This window comes from Thalassophryne amazonica, chromosome 2 (genome assembly GCF_902500255.1).
Source record: "Thalassophryne amazonica chromosome 2, fThaAma1.1, whole genome shotgun sequence".
NCBI lineage: Eukaryota > Metazoa > Chordata > Actinopteri > Batrachoidiformes > Batrachoididae > Thalassophryne > Thalassophryne amazonica.
In genome coordinates this window covers 91696965-91721252 of record NC_047104.1, presented here as the reverse complement: position 1 = coordinate 91721252, position 24288 = coordinate 91696965, and the positions used below count along the sequence as shown (strand labels likewise).

General features: G+C 40.9%; 1 protein-coding gene across 1 annotated transcript in view; it reads right to left on the bottom strand.

Moving 5' to 3' along the window:
* Window positions 1–24288, bottom strand: part of dbndd1 (dysbindin domain containing 1) — a 72244-nt gene that overhangs the window by 2372 nt on the left and 45584 nt on the right. Inside the window, exon 3 of the mRNA XM_034189139.1 lies at window positions 12050–12187. Within this exon, the coding sequence (XP_034045030.1) occupies window positions 12050–12187 (138 nt within the window). The remainder of the gene's footprint in view (window positions 1–12049; window positions 12188–24288) is intronic.

The window sequence follows — 24288 nt, the reverse complement described above, 5'->3', positions numbered from 1 at the left end:
TAATGCGAATTTGTCCACCTATTTGTCCTGCATGTGTTCATACAATTTTGCAAGGATCGGCCAATCTGTGTGGCAAGTATAAGCCAAACTTGTGCGAGGTCAGTTTTGACCCCGGGAAGAACTATTACATTTTTGACATTATAGTTTCGGATGATATTGTAATTTTCAACTCTAATCATTCTATTTTACTGTTTTGCAAGCATGGCCAACAGACCTGCAATAGCAAGATTTACAGGTGCACTAACATTGAGACTGATTCTTGATGCCCAGAGTGAGGATGAAAAGGATGATGGACAAATATTAGAGAGTGAAATAAATATGAAGAACCCTAAAACAATCATTTATATAGAAGTAGTCCAATATAAAGTCAACTGGGTCATAAATAACCCCACTCTGTCATATTAGTCGCTAAAATAGCTTTGACGCTTGGCGGTTAAATGTATCCTGTTTTTCTTATACATGCAGGAGATCACTAAAATGAAATTATGTAGTTTTATCACCTCAAAGAATTATACATTTTGATATGTGAGAAGTGGTCACACATAAACCATTAACAATATCTTACTCATTTTAAACGGTTTCCGGCACATTATGTGTGCTTAAAATGCATCTGCTGCATTTATGCAAGTGTAGGAGACTGGTGCCTTAAGATCTGGCAATCAGACAAGCGATACACATTAAGGGGATTATTGAGCAATTTATGAATCAGTGTATCAATAAAAATCTGTACATTTAAATTTTTTTTTTTTTTTTTTTAACCAAAAACAGCATCATGAATAAAATGACAGCACGGACAAAAAGAGCTGAGCATCCCTTTCCAGAGTCTTTACTGGACATTTATGCTTCATGCCACCTGGTGGCGATGTGTAACATGCAACAATACCAGACAGTACAACCAACAGCAAACTGAAAACCTTGTGTTTCAGCAATAAAGGCAAAGTGTCTAGGGCTGCAGCTATCAATTATTTTCGTAGCTGAGCATTTTATCGATTATTCCAGTGATTAATCGAGTATTCGAATTTTAAAAATGTATGTAATTTCATTAATTTACTTAAGCTTAATTTAACGGTTATACCTGATAGAGAAAATGATAAGTAAGATTAATGAACAACCAATTCAACTCCTCTTAAAATAAACATTTTTATTGGCAGACTTTGGTGGCATAACTTAAGTGGTAGCTGCTTCTCTAAAGAAATAAAAGGACTGCATTTAAGTGGCATTAGCAAATTCTGGATAAATTTTAAAGATGAAAAAAAAATGTAAAACATATTGCCATATTAGGCCTGAAAGAAGTTTCTGTTGTAAGTATTTTAGACATAGGATTAGCAAGTTAGGTGAATTGGAAACCATCATTGTCCAGGTCTCCCTTGTTAAAGAGATCTTGATCTCAATGGGACTAACCTGGTTTTCTAAAGATTAAATTAAAGTGGGAGGGGGAAGTGTTGGCTTTTTAAATACTTGAAAGACACTGGACTTGAGAGGATTTAGCATTGCTATAATGTAGGGGTGCCGGGGAAGAGAGGGGAAAAAAAAAAAAAAAAAAATAATCGATTGACGTCCGAATCGCGATTCTTATTTATTATGATTCTGAATCGATCCAAAATGTCCAAGAATCTATTTTTAAAAAGTATTTTATAAAACATTTTCTTGCTTACTTGCTGCGTGTACTGTTTGCCAGGCAATGGCTTCCGTACTACAGCGTCCCCGCGAGGGGAGGGTCCCCTCAAACATTCGTGAGCTGCAGCTTAGTATGGCAGACGAAGAGCTAATTCAGCCAGCACCGTCTTTGCTGAAGGCAAATGTTTGAGCGCATTTTGGATTTTATTATTTGCTGCGTAAGAAGGAGCTTGACATGACTTATGCAGTGTGCAAAATCTGCAAAATGAAAGTCAAGTACTTCGGAAGCACTTCAAATCCGCAAGCCCGCATGCTACGCCATCACCCGGAGCTAAAAGAAGTGGAGCAGCGGTCTCTGCCGACTACTGACCAGCACGTCGCTAAACTGCCAGCCAACTCTGAACGAGCAAAGCAGATAAGTAAATTTACATCATCTAGAATCACTTGATTAACCTTATAAAGCTGCATTTTCTTAAACATAAACATTTTTTAAGTAATATAACTTTCTCAGAGCTCTTTCAATCGAAAATTGGTTCTGAATCGAATCGTCGGCCCAAGAAGCGGAATCGAATTGAATCGTGAGTTGTTGTATGATTCACATCCCTACTATAATGGACTGATGCAGAAGGTGGCAGCAATGCAACAATAAGGATGCCGGCTGTCAAACGCCACAGAAGAAGAGAGAGTACATTTGGTTTATGTCACAAGAGTATGTTTTGAGGTCGGAGGACATTTCTGCATTCAGAAAAATACCTCAAGCAACCACAAAAAGTGCATAAAAGCACTTACAGCAGTGTTCAGAATAGTAGTGCTATGTGACTAAAAAGATGAATCCAGGTTTTGAGTATATTTCTTATTGTTACATGGGAAACAAGGTACCGGTAGATTCAGTAGATTCTCACAAATCCAACAAGACCAAGCATTCATGATATGCACACTCTTAAGGCTATGAAATTGGGCTATTAGTAAAAAAAAGTAGAAAAGGGGGTGTTCACAATAATAGTAGCATCTGCTGTTGACGCTACAAACTCAAAACTATTATGTTCAAACTGCTTTTTTAGCAATCCTGTGAATCACTAAACTAGTATTTAGTTGTATAACCACAGTTTATCATGATTTCTTCACATCTGCGAGGCATTAATTTTGTTGGTTTGGAACCAAGATTTTGCTCATTTACTAGTGTGCTTGGGGTGGTGGCCAAGTGGTTAATGCGCTTGGTTTTGGTGCAGAAGGTTCCGGGTTCAAATCCCACCCCTGCCACATTTCTCCATGTAATGTGGAGTTGCGTCAGGAAGGGCATCCGGCGTAAAACCTGTGCCAGTTCAACATGCAGATCCACCTTGGATTTGCTGTGGCGACCCCGCGTGCAAACAGGGAGCAGCCAAAGGGACTTACTACTTTACTAGTGTGCTTGGGGTCATTGTCTTGTTGAAACACACATTTCAAGGGCATGTCCTCTTCAGCATAAGGCAACATGACCTCTTCAAGTATTTTGACATATCCAAACTGATCCATGATACCTGGTATGCGATATATAGGCCCAAAACCATAGTAGGAGAAACATGCCCATATCATGATGCTTGCACCACCATGCTTCACTGTCTTCACTGTGTACTGTGGCTTGAATTCAGAGTTTGGGGGTCATCTCAAACTGTCTGTGGCCCTTGGACCCAAAAAGAACAATTTTACTCTCATCAGTCCACAAAATATTCCCCCATTTCTCTTTAGGCCAGTTGATGTGTTTTTTGGTAAACTGTAACCTCTCCTGCACGTGTTTTATTTAACAGAGGGACTTTGCGGGGGATCCTTGCAAAAAAATTAGCTTCACACACGCGTCTTCTAACTGTCACAGCACTTACAGGTAACTCCAGACTGTCTTTGATCATCCTGGAGCTGATCAATGGGTGAGCCTCTGCCATTCTGGTTATTCTATCCATTTTGATGGTTGTTTTCCGTTTTCTTCCACGCGTCTCTGGTTTTTTTGTCCATTTTAAAGCATTGGAGATCATTGTAGATGAACAGCCTATAATTTTTTGCACCTGCGTATAAGTTTTCCCCTCTCCAATCAACTTTTTAATCAAACTACGCTGTTCTTCTGAACAATGTCTTGAATGTCCCATTTTCCTCAGGCTTTCAAAGAGAAAAGCATGTTCAACAGGTGCTGGCTTCATCCTTAAATAAGGGACACCTGATTCACACCTGTTTGTTCTACAAAATTGATGAACTCACTGACTGAATGCCACACTACTATTATTGTGAACACCCCCTTTTCTACTTTTTCATAGCTTTAAGAGTGTGCATATCATGAATGCTTGGTCTTGTTGGATTTGTGATAATCTACTGGTACCTTGTTTCCCATGTAACAATAAGAAATATACTCAAAACCTGGATTAATCTTTAGTCACATAGCACTACTATTATTCTGAACACTACTGTACTTTACTCATTTGTTGTCAGTCTGGGTAAATAGTCAGACTAATCTCGTTTCCTCAGTGGAGCGTTCGCAAGACAAAAACAAACGTGCTTTTGTCATGGCAAGCGGTCAGAGCTATTATCTCCTACTACTAGCTAGCTCCGCTCCAGCACAACTGAATAACAATTTCTAGATTCTTAACGATAACCATCCCATTTGCAATCATTGATCTAAATTAAAGACTTTTGTGAACGCGACATTACCATTATCTGTTGGGTCCGCTTGACGGGCTTGATGCATACAGTAGATGTTTTCAGCTCAGGTGCTGTAGCATTGAAGAAGTGCTGCTATGGAACGCTAATTCCGTGTTTTAGTACACACGCATTGTACTGTGCACTTGTACTTTTGCTTTTGGTTTAATTCATAATGGTCTCACACTTTCGACAGTTTGACGTTTTCTCCATGGGTTATTTGTGCTCCCTGCAGCTAACCGTTCCATCTCTGTCTCCATTTTGCATTCCATGCTTCGCATATGCTTTGCGGCATGCTGTGCATGTATTGCACACACAGTAGTGAATTAAACGTAGCCTCAAGGCAAAGAATTTTGCCTCGAAGCATTTTAGTAAACAAATTACTCAAATTATTCGAGGAATCATTTCAGCCCTAAAAGTGTCACACTGAGTGCCTGACTAGGACATCTCTCAACAGCACCTCCATGTTCATTCATTCACCAGAGACAGAGAGATCAATGGAGACTAATTTGAACAAGCAGGACAATAACCAGCTCAAACAGACATCAGTAAAAATATACATCCATAATGTTTGCAACTAGAACTAAATAAAATGTCAGAGCGGTGCTGGCTGTGCAAAATCCATTATAAAGGTGTCATGCTCCGGCCCTTTTGAGCCAGTTGTTATGGTACTGGACCTTTTTCCACTTCTGTGCTGTGAGCCTTCTATGTTTTTAGTTATATCTTATCATGTAATCATGGTCATGCTTCAGTTATGTTTTGTCTTGTTTCATCTATTTTTGGTGTATCATTTGCCTGGCACGTATATAGTTTTGCCGTTTTATTTATTGTTTGCTTTCATTCTTGGTCCCTTATGTTGCTTTAGTCTTAGTTTAATTCTGTTAATCACATTTATTGTATTATACTTTAATCACAGGTTTTGGTTATCATTTATCTTCAAGTGTTTATCTGATTATGTTCCAAGTATTATTTATTGCATTTTCTGTTAATCAGTTATCTTGTTTTATTTTATTGCATTAGTCTGTAGTCACCGGGTTTGTTTATTCTCTGTTATACCAGTAGTTTGTTTTGTCATCATCATTTACTGTATTCACTTTTATGTCTCAGTCAGTATACGCCTGATAAAAGGAAGGTTTATTTATATATAAAAAGACCCAGGTCAGAGGTAGCGTGGATCTAACACAGTTCCACAGTCTCGGTGCAGCCACAGAGAAAGCCCGATCTCCTCAGTGGCAGTATCTGGACCTCAGAACCTTAGAAGATCTTAAAACTCTGCTTTGGTCCCGATGTGTCAGCAGCTCGGCTAAATATGGTGTGGCCAAACCATTCAGAGGTTTAAAAACAAACATAAGAATTTTAAAATCAATTCTAGCCCCAACTGGAAGCCAATGCTAGTTAACAGACGTGCTGCAGCATTTTGAACCAGTTGAAGTCGACTGAGGGAAGACTGGGAAACTCTAATGTAAAGCCCGTTGCAGTGGTCCAACCGAGAACTAATAAAAACATGAATGTCTTTTTCCAGATCTGCATCATTTAAAAAGGGCTTCATGTTCACTAAAAGCTGCAGCTGATAAAAGCTCAATTTGACCACAGAGTCCATTTGTTTATCGAAGTTAAAACCACTGTCAAATGTCACCCCAAGATTTCTGACAGTGAGTTTAACCAACAATCCCCCATTGTTCATTATCTGTGCATCACCAAACAAAATACACTCAGTCTTGTCTTCATTTAGGTGTAGGAAATTCAAAGACAACCGTTATTTTATTTCTACAATACGGCCGGCCACTCTGCCCCCAGTTTCCTTGTCAGTTTGTTCCACCGGGAGGTACATTTGAATGTCGTCTGAATTAAAGTGGAATGACATATTGTGGTTTGCATTTACTGATCCGAGTGGCAACATGTACAAGGAGAAGAGAGTGGGGGCCAAGAATTGAGCCTTGCGGAATGCCACAAGCAACAGAAGCACGCAACGAGGACAGGTCACCAACCATTACAGAAAAACTTCGATGAAAAAGATATGATGTGAACCACTTCAGAACAGTGCCATCGAGTCTGACATTTTTTTTTTTTTAAGATGGGACAGGACTGAGTGGTCAACTGTATCAAAGGCAGCTGTCAAATCCAGCAGCACTAAAACCATAGGGCGCTTAGTGTCTATTGACAATGCAATATCATTGTGCATTTTTAAAAGAGCCGAGGACTCTGAATATCATCCAGAGGATTCATGTATTGCATGGCTTTATGAAATTTTAGGAGCTTAGAAAGCGTGTTGTAATGACACTGACTAAGCCACAGAGGCATTTGCTTGAGAAATCTGTTGGCAGGACAACACATTTGTTGTCCAAAGACCCTGAGCCTGCTTACAGAGGAACTGATGCACTTCATTCCTCCACCTAAAAGCTACACCTCATTTACACGGCAGTCATGGCAAATGATGGCAAAGTGACTGCTTTTCTGTCTCACTGGGCTGGCATCTTTGAGCAGGTGTACAAGACTGACCCTGCTGCCAGGATATTAGACATCTCTGGTCTCAGGATTATGGTGGTTGGTCCTCCAGTCAGCTGCAAGCTACCAAATCTCAGTGAGATTTAAAGGTATGTGATGAAACAGATGAGAGTGGGTAAAGACAGGGATCTGTGGTTTGGGCACTGAACTCCTTCAGGTGGGTGGAGATGCTGTTCTCCTGGCATTCCAAACTATTTTTTTTCCATTTGGGAGAAAGATATCAAGCGATATAAATCAAGCGACACGTGGGCACTGCCCTGCACTCAGGTGAGGGGATGGCGAACGGTTGCAAACATCGTGTGAAATTGTGGTAATTACCACAGGGATGTGGTTCGCAAGCTGTTGCAGCCCAGTGAGACACTACCCTCTGTCTCAGTTTTGAGAACTACTGCAACTGGAAAAGGTCAAGGTGATGCCCATGTATCCCCTGGATGTGGCAAATCGGTGACTACATTTAGGAGATGGGGTGTCTGCATGGGTGGGCCCAACCAGGAACAGGGGCAGTTCTGCAGTGTGGTGGACATGGCAACACACCGCATTAGGGTGTGCTCAGCAACCCTGACCTGATAATGCTCTGAATTCTAGCTATAAAAATAAGCTGAAAAGGGTTTTGTTGTTTCTTTTGCAATATGCCACAAAACAGAATGAAAATGGGAAAAAATGGACATTCACAAATCAAGGTAAATAGAAAGACTGCAGAAAAACTATTAAAGATGAGCGGGTGGTGTGAAATTATAACAGTTTAAATGGTTTTTGAAGGACACATCTTTGTTGGAGGCGTGGAAAAATAAATTATTCAGGAACCTACATTTGGTATGAACTCACTCATCCATCTATTCCTACTTCATCTTCTCCTTGTCTTTTCAGACACACTCATGCTCAGCATTTTGCCACAGAATCCAACAGAATAGCATAATCTGACCTGACCCAAATTTGTGAACCAAACTGACACAAATTATGCTGTTCTCCTTCCTGGACTCATTCATCACTTTATGGACAAACAAACACTCTTCTATTTTGTGACTTTTTTTTCTTCTTTAATAACTTTGTGAGATGACTTTTCCATGTGTTGCCATGACAATTTTAACAAGTTGTTCAAGACTTACTAAGAAACAGCATGCATGTAATCAGTGTTCAGTAATGAGGAGGAGGCTGTTGAGTAATCCAAAAAAATCAGAACAGCTGTGCCTCACAGTTTTGATTTGTGCAATAAGCTGATGTTTGGATAAATCCTTTGTCTGCACTGTGTAGCATCTCCAAGCAGTATTACTGTGTCTTGCTTCTGTGCAAAGGATATCCATTTTTCATAGGTTGGTGAGAAAATTATGTCAATAACTCATAAGTTACAAACTAGAGATCTATTAGCAAAATGCCCCCCCCCCCCGCGTTACGAGTTGCTTCCATGCATTTCGTGCAAGATTGAGCATTTGGGCAACTGGCTGACCAATATGACAATGGTGGCTACACATTGGGATCTCATCCCCCACCACCCCCCACCCCCACTCTGCCAGACACACACAAACTCTATTGTCCCGACTGCAATGTAAATGTGCTCATTGGAGATAGGAGTTTCATCCAGAGAGTGCACAAATGAAGGATGGCTGGTCTGTATGTCTAAGTGAAACAGACGGAATGTGCGGTGATGTTTGGCTGACGTTTCAGCCAAATGTCCAGAAAAAAAAAACGATAATAAAAATGTGAAGAGATTTTCTGCCTGGACTGAAACATACTGGTGTCTGCCATTTCCTCACTGCTTTATTAACAAGCAGCAGCAGATAAAAGGTTTCCAGATGATTTTACGAGGTGTTTTTCCTGTGCCGCCGCACCGCGCCGGCTGCGTCCCGATGCGCGGACCCGTCCGCACGTCTTTCATTAAAAAAATCTCCTTTAACAGTGGAATATCCGGATAAAATGCTGAAACCGACTTCTTCTGAAACTTCTCTGTTCTCTCACGACGTCCTGGATCAATAGAGCCTGAAATGTGGAGGTTTTCAGCTTGAAACAGGCTGACGACGGCGCCTGAGAGCGCTGCGCGACGTCTCGCACCGTGGGAAGTCCTTAAAGCGACAGTATCACCTCAAAATCTCTCAGCCGCTAAAACTTTCACCGAAAACCAGCTTAATTTTTCGAACCGTGTCCACTTTGATGTGTCTCACAGGTTTAGAAAAAATTTTGATCAAACAAAGCGCCAGTCTCTCAGCAACTTCTCAGACAAAGGAATTCCAATGAGGGGCTGAACGACTCCTCCCACAAGGACTGCTCACAGGCGAATGACGTCACCGACAGGCGTGGAAAAACTCACGCATGCGCACGAGGGTTCAAGCATGTCTGACGTAAAAACATATGAATGAAATCCATATAGTTTTTGAAAAAAATAAAAAGGACCTATACTTTATGGACAGCCCTCGTAAGTGTTGCTTTTCCTCTAGAGTTCATTTAAATCAATGATAAATAAAACAAACAACCACCAACAACAACATAAAAAAAAAAACAAAAAAAACTATGATGCAATTCATTCAGTCAATTCATTTTTTGAGCTCGCAGTCCCGTGGGAAGACGCTATTGAAGAGGCATTTGAAAGAAAAAGGCTGCGATGTGACAAGCTAGCAACAGAGGCAGAGGGACGGGGATGGAAGGTGAGCATGTGTCCAGTGGAGGTGGGCTGCAGGGGAACTCACACAGTGCCAAATCATACGTAAGAGTAAGCTCTAGAGTCAATTTCAAAACATCTTTGCACTACAAGCCCAACAAAACTCTCAGCACTGAATTGCAGTTGTCCTGCGTGGTTTTCATGAAGGAGCACAACAAGTTTGGACACTTTGTTAAATAGCAATTTGATTTGGGGACAAACACTTTGCCATTTTGCTCGTATGAAGTAAATCCATGGCCTCACCATGCCTCCATCATCTTTTCCACCCCACACGGACTAAACCTCATCTTCCCACAGCTGAACAGAATAAGCATGTTGAGCCTGTTCAGTTTTTCAGCTCATTCCTCCAATAATATCACACCAAGTTTCTCCACCCTTCATCAGTCACTTTACACAGCTGCTTCTCTGTGGTCAGACAGCACAGAGCTGCAACAGCTGACAGGCTGTACACCTGCTATCTGCTGATCATGATCACACAGAGCCAGGAGATGTTAAGAGAAGGACAGTTGTACACCACTGTTATGATGTAAGGTGTTGATTTTGATTTCATAGCTTTTTAAGCTTTTGATTTGAGAGAAAGGAAATCCACATTAACTGATGACACACTCAGAATGTCATATTCAGACCAGCACTGTTTTCATTCATTTGTGCATTTTATGAAGTACATACATGTGGAAATTATCCTATGCAGTGTTTTCAATTTGTCAGAAATGCAGAAATCTCATGGATAAGAAGGAATAAGAAAAAAAGAGGACGGAAAAAAATGGAAGCAGCCAAAAGAAAGCAGAGTCAACATCAAAAAAAAGAATGTCAGACCTCAGTTCACAACACCACAATAACTCAAATTTTGATACTTTATTAAGAGATCAGTATTTTGTTAATAAGTACTATGAATATGTGATATCTGTGAGGCAATGGCTTACAATAGCTGTGTCAGCAGAGCTGGCAGGGAACTCCGCGTGTTGGCAGAAATTCAGCAACGTCGGAAGAAGCAGTTCACTGCCAGCATGCTGAATGAGGTGTCCAAGTAATAAAATAAAAATAAAATAACTACTTTTTTTGTTCTCCTTTTCATGGCAAGTTGAAAGAGATATGGGTTTGCTGCTATCTTAAAATTATACATTATAGTACTTTAGCAATAATAAATTTACTCAGTATTTTCAGGGCAAACATTTCATATTGCGTATAATAAACATGCAAAGTTGAGAAATAATATATCCTTAACAACAGACTCAGCATTGGTGCCATGAGTGCTACCTATTTTACCAATGTTTCTTCTACATGCACCGCAAAATTATTACCATCGCTAATTCAGTAGGTCAGCCACAGCTGGCCTCCCAGATTCTCATTTGTCTCTGGAACATACCAGGTCAGAAATGCTTTACCAGGGTGTCTGCACTTAGAATAAAGTGGGTGCACATGCACCCTGAGATTTTTCAGTGATGAATGGGATTCTGACAATAAATATGCATATTAAATTTTACTTTCAAATATATGTTTGCACACATATAGTTGGTGCTGTGAAGGATACAGATGCTGAAAATGACTGATCCTAGAGTTTAGGCTTTCATCACAAATGTCATGCTGCCAAATGTGACAAATGCGCTGATGTGGTGCAACAGCTTTGAACATGGTTGCATATTAATACTGCCATATTAGTCATCTTCTAGGTGTGTGTGTGTGTGTGTGTGGTCTATGGCCTGTCGATGTTTTGCACTTTGTTGTCCCCAAAGTAACAACTGGGCAAGAAAGCCTTTAGATTTTCAGCACCTAATGCTTGGAATAAAGTACAATTGGAAAAGCATACATCAGCGTTTTGGCATCACAAATCAACGCCATAATCAAAGCCCTGTGGATGTGCTGAAATGATTATTGACATCCAAATTCACTGATATCTGGTGGCATCTTTCATTGGTATTATTATCAAAATATTTATTATAGACCCACCAGGCCTATAATACTGTTGGGAAAACACTGGCGTGTGAACTTTCTGACCTATAGGTTTTATATTGTATTTTGTAAGTGTAAGGCCTATCTAGTATATCTGATTACTGCTGAAGCCCGTCGTCTTCCATCCACCCACCTATCCATCCATTTTCTATACCCGCTTACTCCAATTAGAGGTTAAGGTGGGGGTTATCTGAGCCTATTCCAGAAGTCACTGGGCAAGAGGTAGGGTACACCCTGGGCACGCTTCCAATCAGTAGTCAGTATATTATCTTCACAGATAGTACCAAGACATGGACATAGTCCCAGCTGGACACAACACATGTTTCTTTTCATTTCTCCTTCTCAGTCTAAATGGGTTCTCAGTCATCATTCAGGATATTTTTCATTCCTATAATGTAAACAAATGTTTGAAATATGACTCTCCTAATGACAAGTGTACTTGTGAGTGAAGCGTTTTTAATGAGTCATTTATGACATCAGGAAATGTACTGTATCATTGGTACCCAGCAAGCCCTATTAGAAAATGACTAATTTTTACTCCGACAAAGGTCACCGATTGGACCAAAAAGACTGCAGGAGGATTTTATGCTGTATGATGGTACAACATTTATATTCATTAACCATATACACTAACAATATAGTTATGTAATTTTTAGGACTTACCAGCTGGAGAGTCATTATGATTCTCCTCATCAGAGTCAGCAAAAACTTCAGCAAGTTCCTGGTCAGACATGTCAGTCAGTTCAGTCAGATCAAGGAGGTCAAAGTGCACCTCCAGAGAGGACACACTGCTCAGAGGTTCTAGAAGACACAGCAAACAGACACAGTGAGACACAGTAAACAAGGTTTTAGTTTGGAGTCAAGTTACAGTATTTGTGTATTGAGTCAAGCCAACAGCAACATAGTTAAACACAGAATGTTTCTGTAATAATTTGATCTGTGCAAAACATCAGATGCTATTAATGGTTTGAATCAATATGATTTGATACAACAAAAATATCAGGTCTACTATCGGAAGGATTAGCTAAAAAGAAAAAAAAAAAAACAGTTTGGATCAAAATCCTTAAAGTGAACAGATATGGCTCTGTCGGCACACTAGTCATTTTTAATGTTAAAAAGTAACTGTTTTTACAGTTTTTGAGATATGGAACACAGATATTCAGATTTTTATACATTCTCCTCGATCACTTAGCTGGAATTATGTGCAGAGTGGTCTGCCTTTGTCTGCCTCTCTCCTTCCCTTTTTTAACATCTTGTGTGTAGTTTGTCTGTTGTCCCTCTAGGTGACGTGCTGCAGAGCTGAGGAACACCTGCAGCTCATCTTCTCCTCGTAGCTGACTCGCATGACTTCTTGATCAGCAGCCGGCTACTTAAACCCCGGCTCTGAGCTCAGTCTTGGCCAGAGTCTTTGTTCCGTGACCCTAACTGGCCGGGTTCAGCTCTTCCATGAGCCTTCCATGATGAATCCATGTCCTTGACCCTGCCAGATTCTACACGTCCTCATTCCTGCCGCTTCCATGTGCTCTGACGTCTGAGCTTCCTGAAGCTCATCTCCAGGTAACCTGGCCATCTATAATTCCTGTATTAGAGCTTGTTGATCCTTTTGTCTTTCCAGACACTTTCCCGTATAGCTCCCACACTTCTCTCTGCACGACGTCACTTTGGAACTCGTCTGCTCTTTGCCTCTGAAGCGCACAGCTCACGTTCAGTTACAGTGGAGCAAAAAAGTATTTAGTCAGCCCCTGATTGTGCAAGTTCTCCTACTTAGAAAGATGACAGAGGTCTGTAATTTTCATCATAGGTACACTTCAATTATGAGAAACAAAATGAGAAAAAAAAAAAAAATCCAGGAAATCACATTGAAGGATTTTTAAAAAATTTATTTGTAAATTATGGTGGAAAATAAGTATTTGGTCACCCACAAACAAGCAATATTTCTGGCTCTCACAGACCTGTAACTTCTTCTTTAAGAAGCTCTTCTGTCCTCCACCTGTTACCTGTATTAATGGCATCTGTTTGAACTTATCTGTATAAAAGACACCTATCCACAGCCTCAAACAGTCAGACTCCAAACTCAACCATGGCCAAGACCAAAGAGCTGTCGAAGGACACCAGGAAGGAAATTGTAGATGTGCACCAGGCTGGGAAGAGTGAATCTACAATAGTCAAGCAGGGTGGTGTGAATAAATCAACTGTGGGAGCAACTGTAAGAAAATGGAAGACATACAAGACCATTGATAATCTCCTTCGATCTGGGGCTCCACGCAATCAATCAATCAATCAATCAACTTTTTTCTTGTATAGCGCCAAATCACAACAAACAGTTGCCCCAAGGCGCTCCACATTGCAAGGCAAGGCCATACAATAATTATGAAACACAGTCTACGTCTAAAGCAACATAACCAAGGGATGGTCCAGGGTCACCCGATCCAGCCCTAACTATAAGCCTTAGCGAAAAGGAAAGTTTTAAGCCTAATCTTAAAAGTAGAGAGGGTATCTGTCTCCCTGATCTGAATTGGGAGCTGGTTCCACAGGAGAGGAGCCTGAAAGCTGAAGGCTCTGCCTCCCATTCTACTCTTACAAACCCTAGGAACTACAAGTAAGCCCGCAGTCTGAGAGCGAAGCGCTCTAATGGGGTAATATGGTACTACGAGGTCCCTAAGATAAGATGGGACCTGATTATTCAAAACCTTATAAGTAAGAAGAAGAATTTTAAATTCTATTCTAGCATTAACAGGAAGCCAATGAAGGGAGGCCAACACGGGTGAGATATGCTCTCTCCTGCTAGTCCCCGTCAGTACTCTAGCTGCAGCATTCTGAACCAACTGAAGGCTTTTTAGGGAACTTTTAGGACAACCTGATAATAATGAATTACAATAGTCCAGCCTAGAGGAAACAAATGCATGAATTAGTTTTTCAGCATCACTCTGAGATAAGACCTTTCTGATTTTAGAGATATTGCGTAAATGCAAAAAGGCAGTCCTACATATTTGTTTAATATGCGCTTTGAATGACATATCCTGATCAAAAATAACTCCAAGATTTCTCACAGTATTACTAGAGATCAGGGAAATGCCATCCAGAGTAACGATCTGGTTAGACACCATGCTTCTAAGATTTGTGGGGCCAAGTACAATAACTTCAGTTTTATCTGAGTTTAAAAGCAGGAAATCAGAGGTCATCCATGTCTTTATGTCTGTAAGACAATCCTGCAGTTTAGCTAATTGGTGCGTATCCTCTGGCTTCATGGATAGATAAAGCTGGGTATCATCTGCGTAACAATGAAAATTTAAGCAATACCGTCTAATAATACTGCCCAAGGGAAGCATGTATAAAGTGAATAAAATTGGTCCTAGCACAGAACCTTGTGGAACTCCATAATTACCTTTAGTCTGTGAAGAAGATTCCCCATTTACATGAACAAACTGTAATCTATTAGACAAATATGATTCAAACCACCGCAGCGCAATGCCTTTAATACCTATGACATGCTCTAATCTCTGTAATAAAATTTTATGGTCAACAGTATCAAAAGCAGCACTGAGGTCCAACAGAACAAGCACAGAGATAAGTCCACTGTCCGAAGCCATAAGAAGATCATTTGTAACCTTCACTAATGCTGTTTCTGTACTATGATGAATTCTAAAACCTGACTGAAACTCTTCAAATAGACCATTCCTCTGCAGGTGATCAGTTAGCTGTTTTACAACTACCCTCTCAAGAATCTTTGAGAGAAAAGGAAGGTTGGAGATTGGCCTATAATTAGCTAAGATAGCTGGGTCAAGTGATGGCTTTTTAAGTAATGGTTTAATTACTGCCACCTTAAAGGCCTGTGGTACATAACCAACTAACAAAGATAGATTGATCATATTTAAGATTGAAGCATTAAATAATGGTAGGACTTCCTTGAGCAGCCTGGCAGGAATGGGGTCTAATAAGCATGCTGATGGTTTGGATGAAGTAACTAATGAAAATAACTCAGACAGAACAATCGGAGAGAAAGAGTCTAACCAAATACCGGCATCACTGAAAGCAGCCAAAGATAACGATACATCTTTGGGATGGTTATGAGTAATTTTTTCTCTAATAGTCAAAATTTTGTTAGCAAAGAAAGTCATGAAGTCATTACTAGTTAAAGTTAATGGAATACTCAGCTCAATAGAGCTCTGACTCTTTGTCAGCCTGGCTACAGTGCTGAAAAGAAACCTGGGGTTGTTCTTATTTTCTTCAATTAGTGATGAGTAGAAAGATGTCCTAGCTTCACGAAGGGCTTTCTTATAGAGCAACAAACTCTTTTTCCAGGCTAAGTGAAGATCTTCTAAATTAGTGAGACGCCATTTCCTCTCCAACTTACGGGTTATCTGCTTTAAGCTACGAGTTTGTGAGTTATACCACGGAGTCAGACACTTCTGATTTAAAGCTCTCTTTTTCAGAGGAGCTACAGCATCCAAAGTTGTCTTCAATGAGGATGTAAAACTATTGACAAGATACTCTAACTCCCTTACAGAGTTTAGGTAGCTACTCTGCTCTGTGTTGGTATATGACATTAGAGAACATAAAGAAGGAATCATATCCTTAAACCTAGTTACAGCGCTTTCTGAAAGACTTCTAGTGTAATGAAACTTATTCCCCACTGCAGGGTAGTCCATCAGGGTAAATGTAAATGTTATTAAAAAATGATCAGACAAAAGGGAGTTTTCAGGGAATACTGTTAAGTCTTCTATTTCCATACCATAAGTCAGAACAAGATCTAAAATATGATTAAAGTGGTGGGTGGACTCATTTACTTTTTGAGCAAAGCCGATAGAGTCTAATAATAGATTAAATGCAGTGTTGAGGCTGTCATTCTCAGCATCTGTGTGGATGTTAAAATCGCCCACTATAATTATCTTATCTGAGCTAAGCACTAAGTCAGACAAAAGGTCTGAAAATTCACAGAGAAACTCACAGTAACGACCAGGTGGACGATAGATAATAACAAATAAAACTGTTTTTTGGGACTTCCAATTTGGATGGACAAGACTAAGAGACAAGCTTTCAAATGAATTAAAGCTCTGTCTAGGTTTTTGATTAATTAATAAGCTGGAATGGAAGATTGCTGCTAATCCTCCGCCCCGGCCCGTGCTACGAGCATTCTGACAGTTAGTGTGACTCGGGGGTGTTGACTCATTTAAACTAACATATTCATCCTGCTGTAACCAAGTTTCTGTTAGGCAGAATAAATCAATACGTTGATCAATTATTATATCATTTACCAACAGGGACTTAGAAGAAAGAGACCTAATGTTTAATAGACCACATTTAACTGTTTTAGTCTGTGGTGCAATTGAAGGTGCTATATTATTTTTCTTTTTGAATTTTTATGCTTAAATAGATTTTTGCTAGTTATTGGTGGTCTGGGAGCAGGCACCGTCTCTACGGGGATGGGGTAATAGGGGGATGGCAGGGGGGAGAGAAGCTGCAGAGAGGTGTATAAGACCACAGCTCTGCCTCCTGGTCCCAACGCTAGACAGTCACAGTTTGGAGGATCCCAAAAAATTGGCCAGATTTCTAGAAATGAGAGCTGCTCCCTCTAAAGTGGGATGGATGCCGTCTCTCCTAACAAGACCAGGTTTTCCCCAGAAGCTTTGCCAATTATCAATGAAGCCCACCTCATTTTTTGGACACCACTCAGACAGCCAGCAATTCAAGGAGAACATGCGGCTAAACATGTCACTCCCGGTCTGATTGGGGAGGGGCCCAGAGAAAACAACAGAGTCCGACATTGTTTTTGCAAAGTTACACACCGATTCAATGTTAATTTTAGTGACCCCGATTGGCGTAACCGAGTGTCATTACTGCCGACGTGAATTACAATCTTACCAAATTTACGCTTAGCCTTAGCCAGCAATTTCAAATGTCCTTCGATGTCGCCTGCTCTGGCCCCCGGAAGACAATTGACAATGGTTGCTGGTGTCGCTAACTTCACATTTCTCAAAACAGAGTCGCCAATAACCAGAGTTTGATCCTCGGCGAGTGTATCGTCGAGTGGGGAAAAACGGTTAGAGATGTGAACGGGTTGACGGTGTACACGGGGCTTCTGTTTAGGGCTACGCTTCCTCCTCACAGTCACCCAGTCAGCCTGCCTTCCCGACTGCACGGGGTCTGCCAGGGGGGAACTAACGGCGGCTAAGCTACCTTGGTCCGCACCGACTACAGGGGCCTGGCTAGCTGTAGAATTTTCCACGGTGCGGAGCCGAGCCTCCAATTCGCCCAGCCTGGCCTCCAAAGCTACGAATAAGCTGCACTTATTACATGTACCATTACTGCTAAAAGAGGCCGAGGAATAACTAAACATTTCACACCCAGAGCAGAAAAGTACGGGAGAGACAGGAGAAGCCGCCATGCTAAAACGGCTAAGAGCTAGTAGCTACGCTAAGCTAGCGGATTCCCAAACAGGGAATCCGACACTAGACAGGCTGTGGAGCAGCACAGGTAACGCACGACAACAGTGCTAAAATAAAATAAAAATCCACTAGACAGGCTGTGGAGCAGCACAGGTAACGCACAACAACAGTGCTAAAAAATAAAATAAAATAAAAATAAAAATCCACTGGACAGGCTGTGGAGCAGCACAGGCAACGCACGACAACAGTGCTAAAACAAAATAAAAATCCACTAGACAGGCTGTGGAGCAGCACAGGTAACGCACGACAACAGTGCTAAAATAAAATAAAAATCCACTAGACAGGCTGTGGAGCAGCACAGGTAACGCACAACAACAGTGCTAAAAAATAAAATAAAATAAAAATAAAAATCCACTGGACAGGCTGTGGAGCAGCACAGGCAACGCACGACAACAGTGCTAAAACAAAATAAAAATCCACTAGACAGGCTGTGGAGCAGCACAGGTAACGCACGACAACAGTGCTAAAACAAAATAGAAATCCACTAGACAGGCTGTGGAGCAGCACAGGTAACGCACAACAACAGTGCTAAAACAAAATAAAAATCCACTAGACAGGCTGTGGAGCAGCACAGGTAACGCACAACAACAGTGCTAAAACAAAATAAAAATCCACTAGACAGGCTGTGGAGCAGCACAGGTAACGCACGACAACAGTGCTAAAACAAAATAAAAATCCACTAGACAGGCTGTGGAGCAGCACAGGTAACGCACAACAACAGTGCTAAAAAATAAAATAAAATAAAAATAAAAATCCACTGGACAGGCTGTGGAGCAGCACAGGCAACGCACGACAACAGTGCTAAAACAAAATAAAAATCCACTAGACAGGCTGTGGAGCAGCACAGGTAACGCACGACAACAGTGCTAAAACAAAATAGAAATCCACTAGACAGGCTGTGGAGCAGCACAGGTAACGCACAACAACAGTGCTAAAACAAAATAAAAATCCACTAGACAGGCTGTGGAGCAGCACAGGTAACGCACAACAACAGTGCTAAAACAAAATAAAAATCCACTAGACAGGCTGTGGAGCAGCACAGGTAACGCACGACAACAGTGCTAAAACAAAATAAAAATCCACTAGACAGGCTGTGGAGCAGCACAGGTAACGCACAACAACAGTGCTAAAACAAAATAAAATCCACTGGACAGGCTGTGGAGCAGCACAGGTAACGCACAACAACAGTGCTAAAAAATAAAATAAAATAAAAATAAAAATCCACTGGACAGGCTGTGGAGCAGCACAGGTAACGCACAACAACAGTGCTAAAAAATAAATAAAATAAAAATAAAAATCCACTGGACAGGCTGCGGAGCAGCACAGGCAACGCACGACAACAGTGCTAAAACAAAATAAAAATCCACTAGACAGGCTGTGGAGCAGCACAGGTAACGCACGACAACAGCGCTAAATAAAAATCCACTGGACAGGCTGTGGAGCAGCACAGGTAACGCACGACAACAGTGGTAAAAAAATAAAATAAAAATCCACTGGACAGGCTGTGGAGCAGCACAGGTAACGCACGACAACAGTGGTAAAAAATAAAATAAAAATCCACTGGACAGGCTGTGGAGCAGCACAGGTAACGCACGACAACAGTGCTAAAAAATAAAATAAAAATCCACTGGACAGGCTGTGGAGCAGCACAGGTAACGCACGACAACAGTGCTAAAAAATAAATAAATAAATAAATAAAATAATAAAATAAAAATCCACTGGACAGGCTGCGGAGCAGCACAGGTAACACACGACAACAGTGGTAAAAAATAAAATAAAAATCCACTAGACAGGCTGTGGAGCAGCACAGGTAACACACGACAACAGTGCCAAAAAAAATAAAATAAAAATCAAAATCCACTGGACAGGCTGTGGAGCAGCACAGGCAACGCACGACAACAGTGCTAAAACAAATAAAAATCCACTAGACAGGCTGTGGAGCAGCACAGGTAACGCACGACAACAGTGCTAAAATAAAATAAAAATCCACTAGACAGGCTGTGGAGCAGCACAGGTAACGCACAACAACAGTGCTAAAAAATAAAATAAAATAAAAATAAAAATCCACTGGACAGGCTGTGGAGCAGCACAGGTAACGCACAACAACAGTGCTAAAAAATAAAATAAAATAAAAATAAAAATCCACTGGACAGGCTGTGGAGCAGCACAGGCAACGCACGACAACAGTGCTAAAACAAAATAAAAATCCACTAGACAGGCTGTGGAGCAGCACAGGTAACGCATGACAACAGTGCTAAAACAAAATAGAAATCCACTAGACAGGCTGTGGAGCAGCACAGGTAACGCACAACAACAGTGCTAAAACAAAATAAAAATCCACTAGACAGGCTGTGGAGCAGCACAGGTAATGCACAACAACAGTGCTAAAACAAAATAAAAATCCACTAGACAGGCTGTGGAGCAGCACAGGTAACGCACGACAACAGTGCTAAAACAAAATAAAAATCCACTAGACAGGCTGTGGAGCAGCACAGGTAACGCACACAACAGTGCTAAAACAAAATAAAAATCCACTGGACAGGCTGTGGAGCAGCACAGGTAACGCACAACAACAGTGCTAAAACAAAATAAAAATCCACTGGACAGGCTGTGGAGCAGCACAGGTAACGCACAACAACAGTGCTAAAAAATAAAATAAAATAAAAATAAAAATCCACTGGACAGGCTGGGAGCAGCACAGGCAACGCACGACAACAGCGCTAAATAAAAATCCACTGGACAGGCTGTGGAGCAGCACAGGTAACGCACGACAACAGCGCTAAATAAAAATCCACTGGACAGGCTGTGGAGCAGCACAGGTAACGCACGACAACAGCGCCCAAAAAAAATAAAATAAAAATCAAAATCCACTGGACAGGCTGTGGAGCAGCACAGGTAACGCACGACAACAGTGGTAAAAATAAAATAAAAATCCACTGGACAGGCTGTGGAGCAGCACAGGTAACGCACGACAACAGTGCTAAAAAATAAAATAAAAATCCACTAGACAGGCTGTGGAGCAGCACAGGTAACACACGACAACAGTGCCAAAAAACAAAACAAAAATCCACTGAACAGGCTGTGGAGCAGCACAGGTAACACACGACAACAGTGGTAAAAAATAAAATAAAAATCCACTGGACAGGCTGTGGAACAGCACAGGTAACGCACGACAACAGTGCTAAAAAATAAAATAAAAATCCACTGAACAGGCTGTGGAGCAGCACAGGTAACACACGACAACAGTGCTAAAAATAAAATAAAAATCCACTGGACAGGCTGTGGAGCAGCACAGGTAACACACGACAACAGTGCTAAAAATAAAATAAAAATCCACTGGACAGGCTGTGGAGCAGCACAGGCAACGCACGACAACAGCGCCAAAAAATAAAATAAAAATCCACTGAACAGGCTGTGGAGCAGCACAGGTAACGCACGACAACAGTGCTAAAAAATAAAATAAAAATCCACTGGACAGGCTGTGGAGCAGCACAGGTAACGCACGACAACAGTGCTAAAATAAAATAAAAATCCACTAGGCAGGCTGTGGAGCAGCACGACAACAGTGCTAAAAAATAAAATAAAAATAAAAACGAAAGCGTTAGCAAGCTAGTTAGCTTGCCAACGCTGATGAAGGTTAGCTGATAAAAGAGCTCCGTCGCGATGCTTCGACCGTTAGAGGTCTTCTTTAGGCATTGGAGCACGGTGAAAAAGTAAAAAAAAGTAAAAAAGTCTTGAAAAAGACTGTTAATTCAAAGAACTCAAACAGCTCAGTTCAAACAGCTAACAGATACAGCAGAACACCGCTGTGCTCCGGAACCAGAAAAAAGTCCACCCTCTACCACAAGATGTCATCCTGTGGGGTCAAAATGATCATGAGAACGGTGAACAAAAATCCCAGAATTACATGGAGGGACCTGATGAATGACCTGCAGAGAGCTGGGACCAAAGTAACAAAGGCTACACACTACGCAGAGAGGGACTCAAATCCTGCAGTGCCAGGCATGTCCCCCTGCTTAAGCCAGTACATGTCCAGGCCCATCTGAAGTTTGCCAGAGAGCATATGGATGATCCAGAAGAGGATTAAGAGAATATCATGTGGTCAGATGAAACCAAAATAGAATATTTTGGTAAAAACTCAACCTGTCGTGTTTGAAGGAAAAAGAATGCAGAGTTGCATTCCAAGAACACGATATCTGCTGTGAAGCATGGGGGTGGAAACATCATGCTTTGGGACTGTTTTTCTGCAAAGGGGACAGGACGACTGATCCGTGTTAAGGGAAGAATGAACAGGGCCATGTACGAGGGCTGTCAATAAAGTAACGGTCGTTTTTATTTTTTTCAAAAACTATATGGATTTCATTCATATGTTTTTACGTCAGACATGCTTGAACCCTCGTGCGCATGCGTGAGTTTTTCCACGCCTGTCGGTGACGTCATTCGCATGTGAGCACGCCTTGTGGGAGGAGTCGTCCAGCCCCTCGTCGGAATTCCTTTGTCTGAGAAGTTGCTGAGAGACTGGCGCGTTGTTTGATCAAAATTTTTTCTAAATTTCCCCTCATTACCCCATCCCCGTAGAGACGGTGCCTGCTCCCAGACTACCAATAACCAGCAAAAATCTATTTAAGCATAAAAATTCAAAAAGAAAAAATAATATAGCACCTTCAACTGCACCACAGACTAAAACAGTTAAATGTGGTCTATTAAACATTAGGTCTCTCTCTTCTAAGTCCCTGTTGGTAAATGATATAATAATTGATCAACATATTGATTTATTCTGCCTTACAGAAACCTGGTTACAGCAGGATGAATATGTTAGTTTAAATGAGTCAACACCCCCGAGTCACACTAACTGTCAGAATGCTCGTAGCACGGGCCGGGTGGAGGATTAGCAGCAATCTTCCATTCCAGCTTATTAATTAATCAAAAACCCAGACAGAGCTTTAATTCATTTGAAAGCTTGACTCTTAGTCTTGTCCATCCAAATTGGAAGTCCCAAAAACCAGTTTTATTTGTTATTATCTATCGTCCACCTGGTCGTTACTGTGAGTTTCTCTGTGAATTTTCAGACCTTTTGTCTGACTTAGTGCTTAGCTCAGATAAGATAATTATAGTGGGCGATTTTAACATCCACACAGATGCTGAGAATGACAGCCTCAACACTGCATTTAATCTATTATTAGACTCTATTGGCTTTGCTCAAAAAGTAAATGAGTCCACCCACCACTTTAATCATATCTTAGATCTTGTTCTGACTTATGGTATGGAAATAGAAGACTTAACAGTATTCCCTGAAAACTCCCTTCTGTCTGATCATTTCTTAATAACATTACATTTACTCTGATGGACTACCCAGCAGTGGGGAATAAGTTTCATTACACTAGAAGTCTTTCAGAAAGCGCTGTAACTAGGTTTAAGGATATGATTCCTTCTTTATGTTCTCTAATGCCATATACCAACACAGTGCAGAGTAGCTACCTAAACTCTGTAAGTGAGATAGAGTATCTCGTCAATAGTTTTACATCCTCATTGAAGACAACTTTGGATGCTGTAGCTCCTCTAAAAAAAGAGAGCTTTAAATCAGAAGTGCCTGACTCCGTGGTATAACTCACAAACTCGTAGCTTAAAGCAGATAACCCGTAAGTTGGAGAGGAAATGGCGTCTCACTAATTTAGAAGATCTTCACTTAGCCTGGAAAAAGAGTCTGTTGCTCTATAAAAAAGCCCTCCGTAAAGCTAGGACATCTTTCTACTCATCACTAATTGAAGAAAATAAGAACAACCCCAGGTTTCTTTTCAGCACTGTAGCCAGGCTGACAAAGAGTCAGAGCTCTATTGAGCTGAGTATTCCATTAACTTTAACTAGTAATGACTTCATGACTTTCTTTGCTAACAAAATTTTAACTATTAGAGAAAAAATTACTCATAACCATCCAAAAGACGTATCGTTATCTTTGGCTGCTTCAGTGATGCCGGTATTTGGTTAGACTCTTTCTCTCCGATTGTTCTGTCTGAGTTATTTTCATTAGTTACTTCATCCAAACCATCAACATGTTTATTAGACCCCATTCCTACCAGGCTGCTCAAGGAAGCCCTACCATTATTTAATGCTTTGATCTTAAATATGATCAATCTATCTTTGTTAGTTGGCTATGTACCACAGGCTTTTAAGGTGGCAGTAATTAAACCATTACTTAAAAAGCCATCACTTGACCCAGCTATCTTAGCTAATTATAGGCCAATCTCCAACCTTCCTTTTCTCTCAAAAATTCTTGAAAGGGTAGTTGTAAAACAGCTAACTGATCATCTGCAGAGGAATGGTCTATTTGAAGAGTTTCAGTCAGGTTTTAGAATTCATCATAGTACAGAAACAGCATTAGTGAAGGTTACAAATGATCTTCTTATGGCCTCGGACAGTGGACTCATCTCTGTGCTTGTTCTGTTAGACCTCAGTGCT